General features: G+C 46.7%; 1 protein-coding gene across 1 annotated transcript; it reads right to left on the bottom strand.

Annotated features, from left to right (window-relative positions):
- Positions 1–1,008: 1,008 nt before the first annotated feature.
- On the bottom strand, positions 1,009–25,352 carry ANKLE2 (ankyrin repeat and LEM domain containing 2). Its single transcript, XM_012097639.4, has 13 exons — positions 25,155–25,352; positions 16,775–17,245; positions 15,097–15,291; positions 13,525–13,718; positions 13,260–13,448; positions 10,236–10,358; positions 8,336–8,402; positions 6,609–6,781; positions 5,787–5,893; positions 4,891–5,081; positions 3,963–4,599; positions 3,278–3,409; positions 1,009–2,928 (listed from the first exon to the last, which is right to left on the bottom strand). The coding sequence occupies exons 1-13, from the start codon at positions 25,339–25,341 to the stop codon at positions 2,691–2,693; spliced, it is 2,904 nt and encodes a 967-aa protein (XP_011953029.2). The 5' UTR covers positions 25,342–25,352; the 3' UTR covers positions 1,009–2,690.
- Positions 25,353–25,527: the final 175 nt, after the last annotated feature.

Below are 25,527 nucleotides of genomic sequence, written 5' to 3'. Positions count from 1 at the left end.
GGTGCCGTGAGATCCTGTAGTCGAGCCCTGGGCACCTGGACCCTCAGCACCTGCAGATCTTGTTTCCTTGGGTTTGTGTGGTCATATTGCTGTCCTGTCTGCAGACCTGTCTTTTCAGTGGTATGTCCACCCTTTGTACTTGACTGCTGAGGAGCAGGACAACATTTCAGAAACAGAAAGTGAGCCCAGGAGCGGGACAAGGGTGTCAAGGGCCCAAGAAGCCATCCTGAGGTGGGACATAACTGAGAACTTACGAAACATCAGGAAAGACATCATAAATGTGACCAACATAAAAACCCACCCTGAGAGCCTGTGCGTCAGGAGGGATCCTGAACTGACAGCAGCGGGAATGAAGGTGGTTCCTACTGGCCGCAGTGCTGTTCCAAAGTATCTCGAGACAGTTGAGGAAGGAACCTGAGGGCACGCGTGACCCAGAGTTGCCTGCAGTCTCCACACGGAATGAGAAATACATGCCTCCGACTGCCTGAGCACATCTGGCTTGGGGATGGGATGGCGATGTGCCCAGTGACTGGCAACTGTGCCCGACAAGACAGTCACCCTACAACCATCCTCTCTGAGCTGTGAACGCTTCTGGAAACATCCGAAAACTACTCCAGAAGATCTGGTTGCGGGTGTGGTACCTGCTCTCCCCCAGGAGCAAGGGGCCCTCTGGAGCCCCCTGCACTGTAGACCACAGCACAGCCGCCACCCGCCATGATGGGGTTCCCATCACCTCTTTCCAACCAAAGACATTACACACTGATTGTCAACATCACAGAAAAAGGCTTCCTGTTTCATAGGACACTTAGGAAATATTTGCTAGTTTAACTGATGCCAGGCAAGGCTTTTCACAACTGTGTTAGGAATGAAAGGACCCCAGACAGCAAATAAACCACTCAGATTGATGTTCTGTTTAACCCAAACACTGCTTAAGAGTTTGCTAAAAAGGGCACTTTTCCTGGGCACAGTTGAGAGAGGTCTTTCTAAAAGCTTCGAACGACTGCCACATGGTTTTAAAAATAATTTATTCCATTAAGTAGTTTTAAAAAGATGTAAAATCACCACGGGACACATGATAATGCATTTAGTGGAACCAGGGCCAACTTATATAAACAAATGGAGAAATAATCAAAGATCTAAACTTGAGAAAACAAGAACAGCAGTCTGCAAAGTTAGGGCACATCCCTACTTTAATTTCCATCTGAATACTTATAACTACACAGGATGGCATGGTCAAATTTTAGAGAAAATAGATCATCACTATGACTACATCTGTGTTCTGGTTTCTTTGAGACTAGAGATGTCTTAAACACGCCATTTGGTTTATAGGACAGAACATATTTTTCTCATGTCTAGGTTGTCTACTACACAAGTGAGAACACCCTGTGTAACAACCTTTTGAATTTTAAAACCTTAATATCAGGTCCGATATTCCTGACCTATCTCTTATTATTGTGTGAAAGAAATAAGCTCTTTTTTTAACATGTTTCAATTCAGAATCTTTACAAATAAAAAAGACTCACTTATGTCTACCTCCTGTCACTGTATAGTCTCAAAGAGTAAGTTCAGAAGAATCAAAAATGATTTACAAAAGGCACTGGACAGCAGACGCATTGGTAGTTTTCACTTTTGATCAAACACTGACAATGCCCCCAGAACCCTGCTGTGAGTGGTCACTGGTAACACGGGAGAAACAGCCCTCAGCTCGGCTGCAATGTCCTAGCCCTCCGGGATGCAGAGCTCTGTGTGTGCAAACCCTCCAGCAGGTATGGCCCAGGGGGAGGGAAGACAAACCACACTGAAAGGACAGAACTGGGATCAGATATTTCCTCCAAAGCAAACCTTTTGTCTCTACTAAAACGTGATGCTCTTTCATAAAGCAAGTCCAACTGAAATGCATTCTAAAATATGCAGTGCACCTCAAAACCAGGGAATAACATTCAGGTTACTTTGTTACACTGCACTGGCAGCTACATAAGGTGCACTGTGAAAGGCCAAGTGCTGGTGAGAAAGGAAACACCCTCCAAGGACCACTGGTGAGTGAGTCCTGTGTGAGACTATTCATATGACTCCCAGCAACTACCATTTTTCGTCTAGAAAAAAGCTAGTTTCATCTTCTGGTCACTCACTGAAATGTCTTCAGTGACTCCCAGCTGTAAGTGTCGCTGCAACTGTCCGACACGTGCAAGGCTCCTTTACTCCTGGATGCCCACCTCGTCAGTGTCTACTCAATGGTTGACCGGCAAAGCAGAGAGGATTTTCTGTCATGAACTAGAAAGTCAAAGACCCTCCCCAGAAAAGGCAGAGGCACAAACTTCACCCATTTCAGGAAAAGAGCAGAAGGGAGCGCAGCACTGTCAAGGGAGGAGGGGGCACCCAGGCCTCTCTGGTGCCCTCTTCTGTTACATGTGCACCTGGGGCAGCTAACAGAGCCTGTTTGTAACCACACTGAGGGTTTTCAGAAAATCTGCAGGAGTTTGTGTTTACTTTCTCTCCAAATAACAGAAAGCTAAATTTTATACGGAATACTTGCAATTTCTAAAATTATTTTACTCTCTAAATAAGGACTGATAAATTAATCAGAATATTATTTTGGCATGTGAAATTTCAGCAACAAACACAGTACTTTTCTTAAAAAACAAACAAAACAACGAAGAACAAACCAAGAACCCCAGCAGTGTGCATGGGCCCTACAAGGTGGCAAGCTGGGCCAGGCGCGCCATCCGGCGGAGGTGGCCCCCATTGGCGGGGCTGTAGCGCCCGGGGCTGCCGCGCCCGGGGCTGCCCAGGCCGGAGGCGTGAGGTGTGGAGCCAGGCTTCCCAGGGCTGCCACCTGCAGGGCTGTTTCTCCCCGGGCTGCCGCTAGGAGGGCCACTGACGTCCAGGAGCTGAGACTTCAACTTCCCTTTCAGAGAGGGGCTGGACCAGCTGAGGAAACCAAGAACAGGCAGTCAGCATGGACGGCTGGATGGGATGGGGCGAGTGGAGGCCACAGACAGGATCTGGGCCCCTGCCCCCGAGAACACGGGCAGAGGTGCTGCAAGCCTGGGAGCTGTGGGCCCTGAAGACTGAAAGCTCACTACCATTCCCCACACGAGTGGCATGTGACCCTGAGCAGGAACCTGGGCTACTTCCGTCCCATACCCACTTGTCAGCAGCACCCTTCCACTTTGTCACCCCCAGCCACACATCAGGGGACTTCCCACCAGCTTGGCTAACGGGTCTGTGTGAACTTCCCCATGAATCTAGCAACTCTGATCCCCGGGCCTGTGGGTACCTCTGTCTGTCCGAAGGCGAGTAGCAAAGGACAGTGCTCCTCCACCTGTGTACGGCTGGGTACTGGCGAGGGTCCACATCCGTGCACTCCAGGGCTGCCAGAACATCCCGATCCAGTTTTGACGGCTCTTCTCTAGAAGGCACGAGAAGCAGAAATCTCCGTGATTACACCCAGAAATCCAGCACCACTGTGTCCATTGCCGCCACCACAGGCACTAGCTGCAGGCTGCAATCCGGGGTGGGGGTGGGGATGAGGGTGAAGGTGGGACCAGCATGGCTGGGGGCAGCAGAGGGAATGTGCTGCCCACAGGGAGGAGACCCCAGCCCCAGCCCTGCTGGCAAGACGCGCTCTGTGTATAACCACCTCCAGGAAGTCAGAGCAGAAGGGGGAACAGGCCATCAGCTGGACAACTGAGACTGACCCCAAGATGGCCTTTCTTCCTAAAACTCATAGGACAGCTCAGTCACGGTGGGAAGTACAGTGGACGCGAGGAGGAGCCAGGAAGGAAAATGCTGTCTCCCACTGGCTTGGAGGACCAATGAGGATGGATAGAAAGCCACCAACTCATGAGACAGATGGAACAAGTGCCTGTTAGGCTGGCCGGGTTGGAGGGAAGTGTCCAAGAATCATACTGGCGCCTGTGCCCACCACCCCCCAATACACATGCATGCTCCCCAACTCATACCCAAAAAGGAAGAGCCTCTGGACAGGCTCCTTTGAGGCAGGAACCTCCGAGGGCTCCGAGCCATTGCCATAGCGGGGCTCATGCACGGAACTGTCCGGATTCAGGCACATGTTAGCAATTCCAGCAGACATCTCATTTTCTGTCCTTCCCTGGTTATTTGCAAGTCTATCAGCACCAAGAGATTCTAACACGTCACTTCCTCCTGCATTCACTCTTGACGTCAGGATCTTCTTATCTCTAGTTTTCACTCTTTGATTTGGTGTCTTAGAAAAGCTACTTTCTAGATTCTGCAAATTCAATTTATCAAACTCAACAGTCAAGCCACAGACGGGTGACAGGAGGTCTTCCTCCCCACTCTGGGCCTTGGGCCTCTTCCCACTCAGGGTCTTGCCATCCCTCAGAGGGCTGCAAAACCCATTTCTGCTGCTGTGGGGGCTGGTCGGGGCTGAGGCTTCGATAAGTTCTGTCTGCTCCAAGGGGAGGATGTCACACCCCAAGTCTCCAAAAGCAGCTGCCCTGGGCGGGGTGTTGTTTCGAGCTGTGTTTTGCCGGTTTTTTATCTCTTCCAAGCTCATGTCATCATCTTCATCTAGAAACGCCCTCACAGAGATAGAATTGCTGCACTTCCTCTGACGGCCTGTGAGGGAGAGAAACCAGCTCTCAGAGGTGCTGACAAGGGGACTTCAGATGTCACCGCGCATAGCACAAACCCTGTGACAAATCACTCCCATATTCAAAGCCTCCTCCTTGTTGTTTAAGACAGAAAACCTTGGAAAAAGTCAAGCAGGACCCTGCAGACAGAATTACAGGCTCCAGGCCCAGCTGTCCCCCCTCATGGGCAGGAAAATGAGAAGCCACAGGTTCCCACAGACCCGGCCACAGGACAGCTGCCAGTCTTACCAGCCTTGGACGCACTGCGTGTCCTTACCTAGGGCTGAGGTGTCCTCCTGGAGACACACTGCATTTTCTCCCACGTCTTGTAGGTGCTTTTTGCCTACTTCCTGCTGAGTAAGGTATTCTTCTAACTTTTGCAGGCCTGCCTGGGAAGACAGATCAACAAAACAGCCCAAAAAGTCCCAGTATTCGACCCAGGGATACCCCAGTTCATGAGCCAGCTCCCTGTAAGAATAAAGCAAATTAACCAGTTTTGAGAGCAGAAGAAAAACTCACAGAACTGACTACAGAGAAAAGAGACACTTTATGCTGGAAATACCCGAACTGCACCAGCAACCTTGGTTTCATTTTATCCTAAATTTGGGGCTGAAAGAGTATGCTTAACTTCCTGAAGCAGCACCTCCTCACAGGGTAAGACAGTGCTACGGAATGAGTCAAGGTCACGGTTGAGAAAGGTACCACTTAGAAACAAACCATTCCACTCACACCAACACTCACAAGAGATAAAAAAGGGCAAACTGTAAAAATCCACTAACAAAGAACATTTTGGTTTTCATAAAACAACAGTACAAAGTTGAAGACAATTCTGGTTTGGGCCAGACATAAATGTTTAGAGGTCCTTTTCAAGTTGTGAACTTAAAGCTGGGCACATACTTTAAGAAAAAGTTTCCCTGTGTGGCTCCTTTCCCCACATAGCCTCACGCTCCTTGGACACCCCACCTGACTGCCAGGAGGAACTGTTTTCATGGAGCCTTGCTGCACAGGATGCAGCGTACACCTCTGCAAATTAGACCTTAGTAGAAAGGCTTTTAAAGTCTACCAGTAAACACTTCTGGGAACTACTGTTTTGAAAGCCCCAATCAGCACACCGGCACACAGCACACAAGACACCACCACTCGGCTCTTTGTCACTTCGTGCTCTTTAAGTACCTTCCCACTCTCTCAATGCCTCTTTCTGGATCAGATTTCCTGACACTGTGGAAGAAGCCCGCTTTCTCTCGAGGTGGGGTTTTCCAGAGTCGGCGAAAATCTTCTGCCTAGAACAGAAAGTGTGTTGATATGTGCTATGCACCCACACTGCCAGGCAGTACCCCCACCCAACCCCAAATACAGTGCAAGCAATGTGCCCTCCTGTCCTGGAGCTAAGGAACTTCAGCTGTATCACAGTAGAGGCCAGGAGGGACCCTGGCAAGGTCTGGGCTGGGCTGAGGGTCAGAACTGAACCAGGAGAGTTTGAGGGAGACCCTACAGACCTGCTGCCCAATAAGTGCTTTTTATGTTTCATGCAGCTAAATCTATTCCTAACATTTTATAGTTTAAGGTAACTAACTACAGCTTTCTTTTACCAAGAGGAAAGAGTGCATACAGGTCAGTATATGAAGTACCTCCATCTGGAAGGTGAACTTCAGAGTCTGCAAGTGGAAGTTTCCTAGTGACAGCACAAATCCAAGGACAATGGAATGGGCATGTGCTGCGCAAGGTCCTGGGCACAGGCAATGCCAGCACGGGGAGAGTAAGCCCAGGTAAACCTCATTTCTTGGGAGCACCGCTTGTCACATACTGCTCTGGCTAACAATAATAGGGTCAAGACACTCTTGTTCCTCCAGGAAAGTTCTAAAGCCTCACTGACAACTCACTGGAGTTTCATGAGACCTGGTCTCCAGGACCAAGCACAAAGCAAAAGGCTGGAAAAACCCAGCACTCCTGGTGGGGACAGCCAGGAGTTGTTCCAGAACCTTCACAGATGCTCACCTTGGATGGACTCAGGGGCCCTGCGAAGGCTCGAAGGGTTAGAACAGGGTCTTTGGAGAAGCCTCGAGTGTGGCCAATGTGAGAGACCTCGCCTGTCTGGTCTGAAGACCACAGCTCCCCGATCACAGGAGAAGACATGTCCTCTGCCCTCAGGAGGGGCACATAGTAGTGACCTGGGAGGAGAAAACACATGGGGCTAGGTGATGTGTGTGAACAGCCTGCACCACAGCGGCTGTTGCTGCTGCTGCTGCTAAGTCACTTCAGTCGTGCCTGACTCTGTGAGACCCCATAGACGGCAGCCCACCAGGCTCTGCCATCCCTGGGATTCTCCAGGCAAGAACACTGGAGTGGGTTGCCATTTCCTTCTCCAATGCATGAAAGTGAAAAGTGAAAGTGAAGACGCTCAGTTGTGTCCGACTCTTCGCGACCCCATGGACTGCAACTGCCTTCTCCGACAGTGGCCGTTAGGCCCTGGGAATCGGCCTGAGAATCAGCTGGGTTATTATCCCACAGGCTCTGCATGCCAGTCAAAGATATTAACAGTAAAAAGGCTGAGAAAGCTCTCGAGCCAGAGCAACTGAAGAGAGGTCAGTCTGCGCCAGACTCCTGCACCTAACGAGCCCCACACTCTTCCTCTGCAGAGAAATAAGGAGGAGAAGAAAAAAGGAAAGGGGAGCAGCAAACACATGCTCGTTCCCAGGTTCGTAGGAGGACTGAGAGGGACCTGTAAACCAGAGCAGCTGAAGAGGAGCTGGAGAAACCTTACAAAGAAGATGCATGTCAACCTCCGTCCTCCCCCAACTCCTATTCTGTTTCATATGTTACAATTTTGTTATCACTGAACACATATATCCAAATAGACCTGGAATCACACACTTTGGTATGGAATCTGAAAAGGACAAAGGCTGTGAAGCCACAGGGACAATGTGGCAGGAAAGCACCAAGGACACCACGCGAGCAATGGTGGTGGCTGCTGGGGACCCATAAGACTTCACACCAAGAGGCCTCACTGAGCCCTGCACTAAAGAAACCACCGGGGATCTGGGCAGGAATGGAAACCAGAGGGAAGAAGATAAAGACGAGCACACAAGGGAGGCAAAGATCTTCCAGTATCTGCAGCAAGGCCACTGAACAAGCTGCTGCCAACTGCTCAAACTCCCTGGAAACAACACAGAGGAAAAAGGGGGTAGGAAGCGGGGCTTTCCACCACCAGGTGCCCTGGAGCCTGCAGGCTGGCTGGGACACAGCCTGGGCGCTCTGGGCCAGAGGCTGGAGGCCCCGGGAAACCAAGCAGGAAGGACTGGCCCATGGGCTATGGTCTGAGAAGCCCTTGGCCTGGAGAGTGGTGATCCAGGGCCAGGAGGTCGCAGAAGCAGAGACGGGGACAGCCTGGGCAGAGGGTGGTGGAGGACAGGGAGCCACAACCACTGACATAGGGGCTCCAGGCAGGCCTCTCCTGCCTTCTGGCTGCCCTGCAGGCTGTGGCCAAGGAAGAAGCGCCGGAGGCAGCTGCTGCCCAAGAGGCTGCAGAGGTCAAGGGGTGAGGCCGCAAGCAACAGTCAAGTGACAGACAACTTGGTCTCCCAGAAAAGGGAGGTGGAACCCAGGGGAATTCTGAGGGGGTCCCAACAGCCCCCTGGCTTCACTCCCACACACAAGGCAGCCTAGATGCTGCCAGGACCTTCCTGGAGGGCCTCCTCACTCTGGGCGCCCACTCCCCACCTTACCCTTTAAGTAGTCTCGAATCCGCTCCTTCAGTTCCACAGATTTGTTTTTGCTTCTTTCACAAATAACCTATTCAAAAAAAAATAAGTGAATGCTCTGAATCGAATTTATCACATTTTCTTATCATGAAAATGATTTTGCAGAAGCAAGTATTAAAGTCAACACAACAAGGATAGATAGATCCTAACACTGAGTATTTCATAAAGCCCACAATAAAAAATGTATGTTTAACAGTGCAATCTTCCTTCTTCAATGTTTTGTAAAAGCTCCAAGGGGCCAGGACAAGGAGAACAAACTCTGAGATTACAGGTAAATTTTACCTTCTTTCTTCATGCTGTCTACATTTACTAATTTTCTACAAGGAAAGGAAACCTAAAGGTGAACCATCAAGTCAGAGCAGACATGTCCACACCTCAGGGCTATACTCTTCACTGCCTGGGAGCCTGTCTTCTACGGTTTGGCTGGACTGAAATACAGCTTCTATTGAACAGGGACACAGATGTTTCATTTTTGCAACTACCGGAATCAATGTTCTTAGACATTAGAGAATACAGAGAATTGTGAACATTTTAGCTACAAACAATAAAAAACCAATAACCTCAAAATAAAAAGGAAGGAACCACAAAATTACCATCTCCTGCCAGCCTGTGAGAAAAACAAACTACCGCTGCAGAGTGAACCCTTCAAGCAGTGCAACATTTTCTTTTAAACTCTGTAACTGATTGTGAGAGATGTCCAATGCTTTAAAGACGTGTCACCACCTACTGTAGAGCATGTAACTCTGCTCATATTATGTGGCAGCCTAGATGGGAGGTGAGTTTGGAAAATGGATACATATTTATGTATGGCTGAGTCCCTCAGCCAGTTTACCTGAAACTATCAAAGCTATCAGTATGATACAAAATAAAAAGTGAAACAAAAACGTGTCACCATCTTATATTGAGAACACACACACACATGCACACAGAAAGCTGAGTCAGATTTATCCAAAATAATGGTAATTTCTGAGTTGCAGAATTGGCTGGTAAATTTTATTCTTTTTATGTGAATTCTAAACTTGCTACAGAAGTGGGTGCAACTTACATAATCACAGCAAATGAAAAGGAGGTGCCACTGCCAGAACAGGATCTTACAAATTCTGTTTCCACAGGGTTGGCAGGTCCACGCCAGCCAAGAGCTCCCATGCATGTTACAAACTAACTCATCTTCCAGTTCTTTCAGGTCCACTTTCCTCTCCACCTCACTGCACAGAGGCACTGGTGCCTTCTCCAAAGCACATTTTGCTCAACTGCTGACATACATTCTGACAAGGCCTGTTCCTAAGGCTTGTATGGACCAGGCAAGAATATAGAAGAGGGGCGCAGGACAGCTCCTGGTGCACACCGAGCTGAACACACAAGCAGCAGCATCTTTATCATCATATCATCACTGCCATCATCACCATCTCCATTATCCCTCACCAGTTACCATCCTCCTCACCATCATCTCACATTACCACCACCACCGCCATCACCACCATCATAACTGACTCCATCCTCACCATCTCCATCATCCATGACCACCACCATCAGCAGCACAAGCACCACCTCCCATGTTCTCTCTGACCCTGGTGAGCTGAAGGATGCAGAGGGAACTTGTCAAAACACAGTGAGCCACAGAGGACAGCTTGACCACCCAGTTCAGGAAAATAAAATCTGCAAACTAGGGCAGTTCACTCCCTCCTGGCTCTATAGAGGCATCTTCTTCAGAGCACATCTTACTTGACAATCAAGCTTCTGTTGCCATAAGGCAAACACATGCACACAGTTACTTGTGTCTTCACAGTAGCTGTGGTTGCAGACCTTGTAATTTTATATATTTTCATTTCTAAAACTATGTAGTAAGAGTTTAATAAGTACTTACATCTTCAGGTGTTTTATCATATTTATTCCTCGGGTTTTTTACAATCAAAGGGTGTGAAGAAAGCACATTGACCACATCTACGTTTCCAAACTTACAAGCAAAATGCAATGGTGTGTCGTAGCCCTGGGAGAAATGCAAAAGAAGAACACTTATATACTCTTTTTTGGTTCATAAAGTTGCTTCAAGTTACTAAAAATAAGTATTTAGTAAAACAAACAAAAACCCTTAAAAATAAGACTATAAAAAGGCAGTGTCTTTATAGCTGAAAAGTAACTGGCACACTAGCATACACCCACTTTATGCCAGGGCGTTAGCCCAGCATAACGCTCTGTTCCTGTGTGTCCAGTGGCTGGGAGGAGCTTACAACAGAGCTAGGGTGTAACACCTGGTCAGCAAACAGCCGCTTTAACAATTCAGGGCCCAGTACAGTGTCTTAAAATCAATGCTCATATGGTAAAACAAATAGATAAAAATAAGATCTAGAATTGAGCCAAGCCCATGATTTGGTCTGTACTCAGAATTCTCTCCAATGGCTAGTATTGCAATAAATGAAACTCCCCCCTTCTGACTCCACAAGGTTTTCCAATTCAATCCCTCCCCAGTCTCCCCACAGACCAGCAGGCCCCTGAGCTGTGGAGCCATCGCCGGAGCCATCGCCCCCGGCATGTTCACTTGGATGGCCGCAGACTAGGAGGCAGTTCGACCAAAACAGAATCTGCTTAGGTCCACCTGCAACCACCACACGTTCCAGCCCTTGGGTTCCTCCCTCTACATGCCATGCTGCGTGCTCAGAGCTTCTCTCCCAGCTATCTAGAGTCCCAAGGGCCCTGCTGCCCGCACCCACACTCCCAGCTCCAGTCCCCCTTCTCCAAGGTGAGCCCAGGCCCCAGGGCAAGCAAATACCCTCAGGGCAGCTCCATCCCTGTTCTGCACCTTCTAAGGTCATCTCACTGTCTCCTGGAGCTGCTGACACCGCCCCTGGCTTTCCCACGCAGTAAACAGCCACTAGGCTCTGCCACACACACCCGGCCGACCCACCGCAGCTGTAGACACACAGAAGGATCAGAGCTGGGCTCCAGTAAAGCTATACTAACTGAATGGGACAGGCTGCCCCTTGCCAGCCCTGGCTTGCCTGCCTTCTCCCACCAGGCCCTCCCCAGTCCACCTGAGCCGCCTCCAGCCCTGTGGCCAAGGCTGCAGCATCACCACAGCTCCCAGGCAGGCCCAGGGGGCTGGGGCCGCTGCACATCAAGGCCAGCTGTGTCCACTCAGTGCTCAAGATATCAGAGTGCAAAGTGCCCTCCACACTCCCCTTCCTTCTGGCTACCCCTCTTCCTCAAGCACATAACATCCTTCCCTAACCTGCTCTGAGCTTTAGCAGCTTGACCCCAGTCACTTCCCTCACACCTGCCAGCAACTTTCATTCCCGCACAGCTGGGGGGCTTTGGGTCCTCTAGCCACTCCTGGCTGATCCAGCCTCTCCTTCACACCACACCCTCTGCTGAGCCCCTGGGCTTGGAGGTCAACCCCAATTAAGGAGGTCAACACCAGTTTAGGCGCTTCCTACTCTCAGTGCCTCGTGGTCAAAGAATGGGATCTGTAACACCTAATTTCAAGAACTTATCCAGTGGTCTCTGTGGACACACATGCATGTTTTCAATGAGCGCTACACAGGCATGGAAAACACTGCGTTATACTTCCGGCAGGGCACACGGGCCTGTATCGCATCAAGAAGTCACACTTCCTAACTGCACTGTCACACACCCTGATTCAGTCTGTTCACACTTAGTCTAATATACTATGACTTTGTTCTTTTCTGGCCTATTTCACACTTAATACTGCTTTCATGTAACCACTGTTTCTCTATTATGCTCTTCTTTAATTTTGCCAGCATGGCCAAAATTTTTCCCTCTGTCCTTTTCTCTCTTGTGAGAAAAGTTATTCTGGCTTCCAGTTCTGCATTTCAATGTATCATATTCAATATGTTACAAAATAATCCACTAGGCTTTCTTTATTTCCTCTCCTGCCAACCACGACTTCTCAAACTCCTAGGTTTCGCTCAGAATTTACAGCCCTTGGCTCTCAGCCATCATTGGGTTCTCCCTTATATAAATATGTAAAACTCTTCTATTTCAAGAATCCTTACTTAAGCCTTCAGTTCAGTTCAGTTCAGTCGCTCAGCCGTGTCCGACTCTTTGCGACCCCATGAATCGCAGCACGCCAGGCCTCCCTGTCCATCACCAACTCCCAGAGTTCACTCAGACTCGCATCCATCGAGTCAGTGATGCCTTATGCACCATTAAAAATCACCCCACTGGGGGGCTCCCTGGTGGGTCAGTGGTGAAGAATCTACCTGCCAATGCAGGAGATACAGGTTCAGTCCCTGGGTGGGGAGGATCCCATATGCCGCACAGTAACTAAGCCTGTGCACCACAGCGACTGAGCCCACGCTCTAGGGTCCATGAGCTGCAACTACTGAGCCTGCATGCTGCAACTGGAAGCACGCACACCTAGAGCCTGCACTCTGCAACGAGAAGCCACTGCAATGAGAAGCTTGCACACTGCAACTAGAGAGGAGACCCTACTCTCCACAACTAGAGAAAAAAGCCTGAGCAGCAATGAAGACCCAGCACAGCCACAAATAACTGAATAAAATATTTAAAAACAAAAAAAAAGTCACCCCACTGAACATTTTAACCCCACAGGAAATATTCTTCACAGAACGTTAAATGTAAACAACAAGACATACACAGGACTGTAAGGCACCAAAACCTTTTTACTTCCTTCTCCCTTTAGCTTTGGGGCATTCACTCCCCCTCCTTTCAGCTCAAGCCTCTCCGAAATAAGGCCAGGTGGGAAGTGCCCTGGGGGTAGCTCCACCCTACTTGAGACCCAGGTATGCAGGCCCGCAGGAGGCTCTCGGACCACAAGGAAAGCGCATCTCCTCTGAGCTGATGCAGAGCAAGGACGCGGTAAACAAACACCCAAATACTGTTTCCACCCCAGGATGGCTACGAGGCATACCACTCGGTCCGGTGTGTTGAGGTACAGGTCCACCACGTAGCAAATGCGCTTCTCCAGCATGTGCGGCTCGTCATCTGGGTACATGAGCCGCATGAACTCAGGGTTCTCCAGCGTCTCCAGGGTAAGCTGGCACACAGCAGCCTGGTTCTCTTTGGCAGCCACATGCATGACATTGTACCGACACCCTTCCTGAAGGAAAACAGCAGACCCTGAGCTTCGCTTTCATCACCTGCAGTCTTAATGCTAATGATGCTAACAGGTTTACCTGTACGATGGTTGGGTTGTCCCCCGAACCAATCAGATACCGGGGATTACTCCAGATGAGGTCAGAAAAGGTGTCTTCATCTCCCTTCTCCACAGCTTTCCGAAGTTTGGCAGTGAGGTCTTGTGTGCGCGGATTTTTATAGCTGTTTGCTCGCTCTTTGCTTGCTGTTTCTGACTCAGACAAGTACAACCCGTCTGTCACGAAGAGACAATTGAAGGACATTGAATTTCACAAACATTTTCTCATCATCCACTATGTGCTTCACTGAGGGCAAGAAAAATCTTTCCCACAGATGCTGATGATCTACTTGGGAGTAAAAGGTTAAGAAACAAGGACGATCTGCAGCAGACGGACGCGTGTTCCAGCCTAGGGCAGTGAAGGACAGGCTGTGACGCTCAGCAGGGGGACGCTGCCCAGGATACGATCCACTCCTGCACGGGACCCTGCAAGAACAAGGAGCATCCCCAGCAAGGCAGTGAGTCAAGACGAAGGTCTACTGGCTGAATCACAACACCTGTGGGTGTGTGAAAGCCATTTGAGGAACTATCACCAAACGTGAACAGGGAAACATCTAAGTGTTGGGAATCATCCTGGCTTCCGCTGAGGAAGCGCCTCCATGAAGGGACAGAAGAGGAGGCACATAGCACTCTTGACCCAAGGCCAACTGCCTGCAAGGAGAGCCGCTTGCTCCCTCAGCAACCCCAGCCAGCCTGGGAAGCAGGGCCGCTGTGAGCTCACGGAGGGGCCAGAATGAGGCTAGTCCACTGGGGCTTGTATGATGCTGACAGCAAAGGCCCCACAAGACCCTGGTCCTGAGCTGGGAGTGGCAGTGGCCAGGTTTCCAGCTAGACGGCTCCCGAAGGCAAGCTCAACTACTGGAGAACTCTTTGAGGCGAAGCAGGTACCACTTGGGCTTCCCTGGTGGTGCAGGCGTAAAAAATCCTCCTACCAATGCAGGAGATATAAGAGAATGCAGGTTTGACCCTGGTCGGGAAGATCCCCTGGAGAAGGAAATGGCAACCCACTCCAGTATCCTTGCTTGGAAAATTCCATGCATAGAGGAGCCGGGCGGGCTACAGTCCATGGGGTCACAGAGTCGGACATGACTGACTGAGCACATGCACAACAAAGTGCTTTCACAAGTACAAGCACAAGCAAAAGCAAGCACCACGAGTCTTAGAAGAAGGTGTAGCTCTGGGGCGGAAGTAGATAGGTCTCAGCATCTAAAAAGGCCTAGAACCCAACAGGCTGCAGGAGAGAAAGTGCGATAAGAGGGACAGAACACAGGACAATGGAGGCCCTTCCGCTGCATCTCCCATGGCCCTGTCAGCTTTGGGGCCTCAACAGCTGCCTGGCCCACTCAGCTCCTGTTGCCTCAACCCAGACCAGCCAACTGACCCATCCTCCTCCAGCTGCTCCGTGGCCTGGGCCTCAGCTCTCTACTCCCAGCACACTGGACTTCTCTCAAAGATGGAGAAAACTAGTTACCAAGAAAGAGGGTGTAAAATACCCAGGAGTAAATCTGACAGTAATGCCAGATATGAACTGCTATATAATGACCTTTTAACCCACCATTGCTAAAGAGCGGCGCCGTTTTCACAGGAGAAAGTGGTAAAGAGGTTTTGCTTGGAGAAGGGAAATAATCACAGCTTCCTCTGGCAAATTTCTCAGCATCTTCTCTGTTTGTAAAAGCTTTAAATCGGGATCCTTTGTTCATCTTGACAGCTTGTAAGGCTTCCTTTTTATCTTCATAAACGTGAATCCTCTCTGTATGGGAAAAGCGACAAAGGAAAATCAGAGATGATTAACTGGAGCCCTTGTCACCTAATTCACACTTGAAGCCCCCTGGGTTTGTTTATTAACAATTGTTACCCAGTAGCCTGATTTTTCCTCTCATTAATAGTTCAGATTTTTAAACTTCAAAAAAAAAGGGCTTCAGTTAGCAAAAAGAACACAGTAAGTTTGATCATATGAATATGCATGAATATAAATGATAAATATTTTATATCTGTATCTGCACTTTTTATACCTAAGGATATAAAAATGAAATTTATGGACCAACGATCTAAATAATTTTAAAAGTAAGTCAAAAAACTATGACTATTGGACTTCCCTGGTGGTCCAGTGGTTAAGAATCTGCCTGCCAATGCAGAAGACATGGGTTCAACTCCTGCTTTGGGAAGATTTCCACATGCTGCGAAGTAAGACAACTACTGAGCCCTTGCCCTAGAGCCTGTGCTCTGCAACAAGGGAAGCCACAGCAATGAGAAGCCCATGTACTGCAACTAGAGAAAGCCCAAGTGTAACAACAAAGACCCAGCACAACCATAAACAAGTAAATAAAAAATACATACACACACAAAGGGTACTAGATATAAAAATAAGACAGGTTTCCCTTATTTGAAAAGACCAAAAGGGAAGTTTAATAACATGCAGTATGGTTGATGGAACAGAAACAAGATACTTGTTTTCCCTTTTCAGATAGACCAAAATGTACATTTCACATTATAGAGAGGCTAAAAAGTCACTCATTCACAGCAAATAGTAATATCTTTTGGAGGACAGTAGCTTTCAGTTTTAAAAATGCATATTGAAAAAAAATGCAAAAAACCTTTTGACCTGACACTTACCAATTTTATAAAAATAAAAATAATGTACATACTTACATATATATGTTAAATATAAATTAAAATATATTAAAAATATAAAGTAATTAAAATTTAAACATATAAATAAAACATAGTAAGCAGGGTCAGGAATGATACACAAAACAGTAAGATTTGGGTGGAGAGGAATAAGTTTCATCTTTATAGACTACACACATATATATCAAGCTTTCACTACTTCTTTCCAATGCTATTTTAGTCTTATTTAAAATTACAATTCTTTAATGTTGAAAATTATAACTTCACTGGCTATTTGCATTCATTAATATAAAAGGTGGTCAGGTTACAGAGAATTTTAAAAAAGTGAGGGAGATAATTAATCAAAAAATGGAGCCAATCCATAAATATTTATAAGTGAACTATATCTCCGTAGAATCCAATTTCCTTAATTTCTAAAAATTCCTATAGATTTACAAAAAATTCAGGAGCGTTCTATACAAAAATGTGAACAATGGTTAGTTTGGAGGAGTATTATGGTGACTAAAGTCTTCTTTCTTCTCTTCTGTAGTTTGTGATTTTTCAAAATCCCTCTCCCCCGATGTAAATGAACCACCTGTGTAAAAGAAACCTACTGGTCATATTACCATTTCTTGCTGGGGTGTCCTCAAAGGCCGGGCACACCCCATAGTAGAGAGGCACCTCTGCAGAGGCCCTCAGCACGGCTTTCTGGCTGTTGACGCTGCCTGAGGCACTGAAGAGCACTGAACAGGTCTTAGATGTCACGGCGTCTTCCTCTGGAGGATTCAAGCCCACACTATAACCAAAGTCTCTGTCTTCAGAAAAGCTGAGCTGCTCAGCTGGGCTCCCTACTGCAGACTTCACAATCCTTTGTGTGTCCTGGCCCAGGGATGGGGCATCTGCGCCACCAGGGTCGGACAGGTGTGAAGGCAGTGTACCATGCTCTAACAAAGCCTGAGCCAGTTTTTTCTCAAAAATGAACCTTGTTGTTGATGTAATGGGTCCACATTTCAATCCAGCTTTGACAATCTCTTCTCTAAGCTCATCTGGATTCAGGAGCTTCAATCGTGCCAAGATGGTATCCATTGTCATTTCACCTAGGCCCAAAAGAACGAAAATCAATTTGATGGCTGTAAGTACGTCTTCTCTTAAACAAATTCAGCAAAGTTGCAGGATACAAGATTCATGTACAGGAATCTGCTGCTTTTTTATACACTAATAATGAACTACCAGAAAGAGAAAGTAACAAATCCTGTTTAAAATCACATCAAAAAGAATAAAATGCCTAGGAATAAACTTAACTATAGAGGTAAAGACCTGAAGACCTGTGAAGACAGACATTTCTACAAAGATATACAGGTGGCCAACAGGGACATAAAAGGTACTCAACATCACTAATTATTAGAGAAATTCAAGTCAAAACCACAATGAGATATCACCTAACACTGTCAGAATAGTTATCATCAGAAAGTCTACAAATATCAAAGGCTGGAGATGTGGAGAAAAGGGAACTCTTGTACACTGTTGATGAGACTGCAAGATGGTATAGCCACTACGGAAAAACAATATGGAGGTTCCCAAAAAACTAAAAACACTACTACCATATGATCCAGCAATCCCACTTTTGGGACCTATCTATCTATACACACAAACCCAAAGGAAACAAAAGTGCTAATCTGATATGAGCACCCCAATGTTCACAGCAGCATTATTCACAATAGCCAAGCTACAAAAAATGAAATTTTGCCATTTGCAACAACATGGAAGAGCTTGGAGGGTATTATGCTTAGTGAAAGAAGTCAGACAGAAAGACAAATACTATGTGTAGTCACGTGTATGAGGAATCTAGAAAATAAAACTAGTGAATACAATAACAAAGAAACAGATTCACAGATAAAAGAGAACTAGTGGTTACTGGTGGGGAGGAAAGGGAGGGGCAAGAGCTGGTATGGGATTAAGAAATGCAAACTACTAGGTATAAAATAGACAAGGAATAAGGATAGGTTTCTGTCACAGGGAATTATAACCATTATCTTGTAATAACTTTTAATGGAGTACAATATGTAAAAATACTGAATCACTATGCTGTAACCTGAAACTAATATGACATTGTAAATCAGCTATACTTCCATTTTTTTAAAAAAGCGGCAAAAGAGCTGGCTCAGGGAATTCCCTGGTTAGGACTTCGTGCTTCCATTGCAGGGGGCTTGACCCTTGATTGGGGAACTAAGATCCTGAAAGCAACAGACTGTGACCAAAAAAAAAAAAAGGTTGACTTCAAAGTTTCATCTCAATCCATTATTTCCCCATATTCTTTGCAGCCTATGATACGATCTCATCACACCAACATTCTAGGGAGGCCAGCACGCTGGAGAAACAGGTGCGCCACTTGTCCCTAGTTGCAGTGTGCATGTGTGTGTGCTAAGTCACTTCAGTCGTGTCCAACTCTTAGTGACCCCATGGACTGTAGCCCACCAGGCTCCTCTGTCCATGGAATTCTCCAGGCAAGAATACTGGAATGGGTTGGCATGCCTTCCTCCAGGGGATCTTCCTGACCCAGGGATCCAACCTGTGTCTCTTCTGTCTCCTACATTGACAGTCAGGCTCTTTACCTCTAGGGCCACCTGGGAACGCCAGCTGCAGAATAATTAGGAAGAAATCCCCAGGAAAGCAACTGGACAATGTCCATCAAAACTCCAACTCCAGAAATTTATCCTACAGATACATCTGTACTTTATTCCATACATGATGAGAGATTATGCAAAGATTTAAACAGAAGAGCCACACAGATAGCTCTGGAAGTCATTTTGCTAATATTGATGACAAATAGCTAATATTTAACATGTGGAGGGATTCCCAAGTGCCTGGTTCTATCCTAAGCACTCTGTCTACACTAAATTACTTAAAATTCACAGTAACTCTGCATGAAAGTTTATTGCCATTGCTCACCCCTGCTTCACAGATGGAGATCCTAAATCAGAGAAGCTAAGTGACTTGTTCAAGTTATACAGTCACCAATCAAATGGATGTGAACTGGAGCTGGAGCTTTCAACAGTACGTTTAGAGAAAGAGCAGTTAAATCTATGGTACAGGTTTAAGTACGATCAGCTAGAATTGGGAGAAGGTAAGAAAGGACAGAGCATGGGTCACTGCTGCAGTTACTGGGGCTGGAGGTGAGGGCTCAGACTAGAGAAACAGGATGTCTTGACCACAGATCAGATGCCAGGAGTGGGGTCTGGTGGGACTGTAGTGGGCCTATAGTAATACCTAGATTTCCAGTCTAGATGCCTAGAAAGCGATTCTCCCTGAGGCAGAGAATATGAAAGATGCAAATGGGGATTTAGGAAGTGAGTATCAGAGACACCCACCGCACATCAAGTAGGCATTTTAATTTTCAAGTCTGAGATTCAGAAGACATTCAGAGTGAGAAAAACAGAGCTGGGTGTCAAGGGTATGTATATGAGTGCTTAATCCTTGCCTCAACACCTTGTCTCCAATTCACTGGGCTGTCATGCAGACAGCAGAGCGAGCTTGGACTCAGTAACAGCTGAATGATAGTTACTTCTGTATTTTTCTTTTTAAATAAATTTTTATACCACCCTTCCCCCATTCACACACTCCAAGACTTTTCAAACAATCAATGTATTGCATAGCCCCCTCTAGAGCTGCCAAGAAAATAAAGGGGGAGGCCAACTGACTACAGGAGCCCACTCAAAGAGAGCCCCTACGGGGAGTCTGAACATTAGGCATAAGGTCAACAGATGTGATAGGGGGCTGGTATGAGAAGTACAGGACAGGCTGAAGCCACACGCAAGGCAAAGTAGGGGTGGGGAGGACTGGGGCAGATGTTATGAACAAATGGAGAGAAATTCCACCTGATTCTGATAATATTCTCTTTTGCATATACCATCCCTGTGTCCTGACTCTAAAGCTATCTTTTAAAAAAATTTACTAGATTGACGTAAAAGTAATTGCAGTTTTTGACAGTGAATTTTAAATCATTATAACTAGCCCCAAACACATCTTTATTAATCGAAATAGGAATCATTACAATCAACACATTTTTTTCCAATGAGAAAAAAAAAAATCCATGCTTCAAGACTTGACAAACTCTTGGAAGGCATTTTCTGCCTCCTGCTGGTGTGGAAGTGCTTTCCCTGCAAAAAGTTGTTGAGATGCTTGAAGAAGTGGTAGTCAGCTGGTAAGAGGTCAGGTGAAAATGACGGATGAGGCAAAACTTTGTAGCCTAATTCGTTCAACTTTTGAAGGGTTGATTGTGTGATGTGTGGCCAGGTATTGTGGAGAATTCGGCCCATTTTGTTGACCAGTGCCAACTGCAGGCGCTGCAGTATCCAGTGCATCTCATCGATTTGCTGAGCGTACTTCTCAGATGTAAGGGTTTTGCCAAGATTCAGAAAGCTGCGGTGTATCAGTACAGCAGCAAAGCACCAACAGTGACCAAGACCTTTATTTGCTGCAAGTTTGGCCTTGGGAAGTTATGCTTCTCGGAACTTCTTGGCCCAACCACTGAGCCAGCTGTTGTATACAATGCACTTTTTGTTGCATGTCACAATCTGCTCAAGAAATGGTTCGTTGTTGTTGAGTAGAATAAAAGCTGACAACACTCCAAAACAACGATTTTTTAAAATTTTCGGTCTGTTCATGCAGTACCCACTTAACAAGCTTTTTCACCTTTCCAATTTGCTTCAAACGCCAAATGACCACAGAATGCTCGATACTGAGTTCTTCGGCAACCTCTCATGTAGCTGTAAGAGGATAAGCTTCAATGATTGCTCTCTGTTGGTCGCTGTCAACTTCTAGCGGCCGGCCACTAAGCGCTTCATCTTCAAGGGTCTTGTCTCCTTTGCAAAACTTCTCGAACCACCACTGCATTGTACGTTCACTGGCAGTTCCTGGGCCAAATGTGTTGATGTTTCAAGTTGTCTCAATGCTTTATGGCCCATTTTGAACTCGAATTAAAAAAAAAAAAATTGCTCAAATCTGCTTTTTGCTTAACATCATTTCTGTAGTCTAAAATAAATATAAAATTAACAGCAAGTAATAAGTCATCAGAAAAAAAAAGCGAGAAACACACATTAAAATGATAACATAACCACATGTATTTAAGAATTATCCCAATATTAAATGGCAAAGTTTAACAATGCAAAACCGCAACTACTTTTACACCAACCTAATGTTTTTAATTGGAGAATAATTGCTTTATAATGTTGTAAAGATTTCTGTCATACATCAACATGAATCAGCCATAGGTATACATATATCCCCTCCCCTCTTGAACCTCCCTCCCACCTCCTATCCCTGTAGGTTGTCACAGAGCACTGGGTAGAGCTCCCTACAAAATACAGCAAATTCCCATCTATTTTACATATGGTAATGTATGTTTCAATGCTACTTTCTCAATTCCTCTCATTCCCTGCTTCCCTGCTGTGTCCACAAGTCTGTTATCTATATCTGTGTCACTACTGCTACCCTGCAAATAGGTTCATCAGTACCATTTTTCTAGATTCCATATATATGTGTTAATATATGATACTTGTTTTTCTCTTTCTGACTTGCAACTTCACTCTGTATAACAGGCTCTAGGTTCATCCACCTCAGTAGATCTGACTCAAATTTGCTCCTTTTTATAGCTAAGCAATATTCCATTGTATATACATATACACACAACACAACTTCTTTATCCATTCATCTGTCGATGGATATCTAGGTTGATTCCATGTTCTGGCTATTATAAACAGTTAAAGCTATCTTTTTAATATAGGCTAATCTGAAGAGGGGTTTGTCCTTGTAACCAAGTAAGCCATGAAGAGAACAATTACATTATATCACTAACTGTGCGACCCTGAGCAAGTTATGTAAACTCTAAGCCTCAGTTTCCTCATCTATAAAACAGATACAATAGCTCTACTTCTTAGCTTAACAAGAATTAGATAAAATATAATGCATGTGTTTGACACTGACAAAGTATCCATAAACGTCAGGGATATGAAGTTATTACTAAGTAAATACAAGCTTATTAGCCTTGCAGAATACACAGTATGCTAGAAAGTCAACTCGAATAAAGACAAACATATATCCTGTTACTGATATTCTTAATACACAAATATTTGCTTATGTGTGGGAAAGAAAAGATAAAGCAGAAAATAATGAGACTAGTTAGCTTCAGGGGAGGGTGGGAAACAGATAGGAAGGCCAGAGGGCAGAGGAGAGGACACTTCTGAATGATTTTATGTTCTGACTTTTAGTAACACAGTCTGTGATTCACATACACAAAAACTACGTAAATAAACAAATAGATAGGGGAAACCTCCAAATGGCATACAAACCAAAACAAATGCGCTCATCAGTATTACAAGTTAGTTACATAATGAAAGGGAGAAGCAATGTAGCCACTGAAAAATAACATGTGATGCTCTCCTCTAAGGATAAAGACAGCAAGGGTACACAGACACTCTAGCTGGAAGGTAGGTTTTCACAGTGGTATAAGTTAGTAATTCTGAAGCTTTTTGTGTGTCCGCTAGGTATCAGCAAATAATTGGATATATTGTGGCTGCTAAGACCCAGGCTCCTCACTGACAGAGAAGGGAGAGGCTACAACAGGCCTCAGAAAATTTCTGTAAAGGGCCAAGAGTAAATTTTGAGGCTCTATGAGCCCAAGAACCTGCAAACACTCAAGAGCCATAGATAAAAGACGGCTGTCTTCCAAAAACAGGTAGGAGTCAGACTTGGCCTGTGGACCATAGTTGCTGACCCTTGGGCTAGAGTTAGAAGTATCTGCAACATGTCCATTCACTTGATAGAAACATACAGATAGAGATTAAGAAACTGAGGCAGGTCTGTAGACTGTATAACGCTTCCTGACTTTACTACTAGCAGTATGATTACACAAGATCCTAACATTTGGGAATCTAAGTATACAGGGTTTCTTTAACTCTTTATTTTATATTTTAATTATAAACATAAGAAGTTGAAAAATGGTACAGAGGTCTTGTGGACTCACCATGTGGCTTCCCTCAGTGGGACACCTGAAACACTGCATCCAACCCAGGCAGCCGACCCTGGCTCTACACCCTAAACTAACCGCACCCTCACCGGGTTCTGCAGTCACTCTCATATGTTTTTGTATGTAACTTTGTGATCGCTTACCACATGATCGTTTATCACACGAATAGCTTCACATAGACATGCTAAATTACTGAACTGTTCCATCACCACAAAGATCTTCCTGCCAACCCTTCACTATCATATCCAACCTCCTCCACTGTTCCCTACACATGAAAACCACTGAGGAGTCCTCCGTTGTTATAACACCTTCACTTCATGTTATATAAATGGAATTATACACTGCAGACCTTTTAAGGTTGGCTTTTTTCACTCAGCATAATGCCCTTGAGATCCATCCGAACTGCTGATGGGGCAACAATTTGGCCTCACTGCTGAGCAGCATTCCACAGCATGAAGATGCCAGCTTTATCCTTCAGACACATCTGGGCTGTTCCAGTTTTTGGCAATTACAAATGAAGTTATAAACGTCTGCATAAGCGTTTTCGTGTGAAAATAAGTTTTTGACACTCTAGGGTAAAGGCCCAAGAGTGAAGTACAGGTTCAACTATTTGAGAAACTGGGAGTTTGACTTCAGAATGACTGCACCTTTAAAATTTTTACCAGCAGTAAATTTTAAAAAAAAATTTCTACCAGCAGTAAATGAGACCCAGTTTCCCAGGGTTTCCACTAGCATTACCAAATGTCATTGGTATTTTTTTATTCTAGCCATTCTCATAGGTGTGTAGTGATATCTCATCATAAGTTTAATCTGCAGTTTCATGACTAGCTAGTGATGTTGAACATCTTTTCACATGTGTTTATTTCTTCTGTACCATTTTTGTAATTTTTTGTCTGAAGTGACTTAGAAATATAAGTTAAAAATTTAAAAAGAAATAAATAAGACACTCCAAACTGTAATTTCTTAGCCTCTGGTGGCTCAGACCCTAAAGAATCTGCCTGCAATGCAAGAGACCGGGGTTCCTCGCCTGAGTCAGGAAGATTCCCCTGCAGAAGGGAAGGGCAACCCACTCCAGCATTCTTGCCTGGAGAATCCCATGGACAGAGAAGTCTGATGGGCTACAGTCCATCAGGTTGCAAAGAGACTGACAGCGGCTTTCCCTTCACTTTTCTGACACCACTGGCCCCAACCACCTTCAGTCTTAGTGTCTGTACAGCCTTTCACTGGGGCGTCGTGTTTTCTGACAGGGTTTTCTGTCACAGGGGATTTTCTGACACAGTGCTGACAGTGTACCTGGACATAGCAGCATGTTATTTACTAAAGACATCACCTGAAACTTCCTGAAAGGGATGAGAGAAGGGAAACAACAAGAAACCCAACAGGTTGGAGGGCTAGCTGGACCTCGTGTCAACAGGCCTGCATCTCCACATGGCTTCTGCCTCGGACTTGTCATCCTCGCCGAGCGGGACCTTCCTGAGGCCTGCTCCCTCAGCTGTGAAAACTAAGTCATCTGGAAGGACCGCTGCAGCACCGAGAGATCTAGGTAGGGTTATCAGCTGTGCTTTTTGCTAATAAAATTCTATCTCCTTATCAGGGTACTTGAGAAACTGTTGTTTATCCTTCAGGAAGAAACCAAACTTGCGGGCAACGCGGTGAAAGAAAACTGAACGAAGGAGGATCTGGGATGCACGCAGGGTGCACACTGCCTTCTCGGTCAAATCAGGGGGCTCAAACCCACAAAACTGGGCACAGACGTGCTCCCGGGCGTCCAGCTTTGCGGCGCTCTCACCGTCTGCAAGTCAAGGACTCGCGCGTTTCACTTCAAGTCTCTTCCCAGAACATCGACTCAGGCCGGGGAGGGGGATCCAAGCCCGGAGAGGAGAAACTAGGGGAGACCCGAGCCGGGGAGGCGGGTGGGAGAAGACGGGAAGCAGGACCCAGGCCCGGGCAAGGGAGCGGGCCCACCCGCGAACCGGTCTTACCTGGATCGGGGGCTGGGCCCGCAGCCGCGCGGGGCGGCGGGTCGGGTGGACCGCTCTGACCCAGGCCCCGCGGCCGCCTGTCCAACCGCCGCACCAGCCAGCGCACCGCGATCAGCAGCACCGAGGCGCCCAGCAACTCCCAGGCCAGCGCCGCCCACTCAGTCGCCGCCAGCCGCGGCCACAGCATCGCCACAACTCGCCCGGTTGCCGCCGCCGCTGCTGCCGCCGAGGCCCGCTCGCTCGAGGACCCCGCGCGCCAGGCTGCCTGCACCACTGCCTGACGGCGCCGCGCCCGGGGGCAGCCGGGGCGGGGCCGGATCCGCAAGCGCGAGACAGGGCGCTTGATCCCGCGCCGGCGCCCGGCGGCTCGACA

Source organism: Ovis aries, chromosome 17 (assembly GCF_016772045.2).
Source record: "Ovis aries strain OAR_USU_Benz2616 breed Rambouillet chromosome 17, ARS-UI_Ramb_v3.0, whole genome shotgun sequence".
Lineage (NCBI taxonomy): Eukaryota > Metazoa > Chordata > Mammalia > Artiodactyla > Bovidae > Ovis > Ovis aries.
The sequence above is the reverse complement of the archived record's forward strand: the minus strand, read 5'-3'. Positions and strand labels throughout refer to the sequence as shown.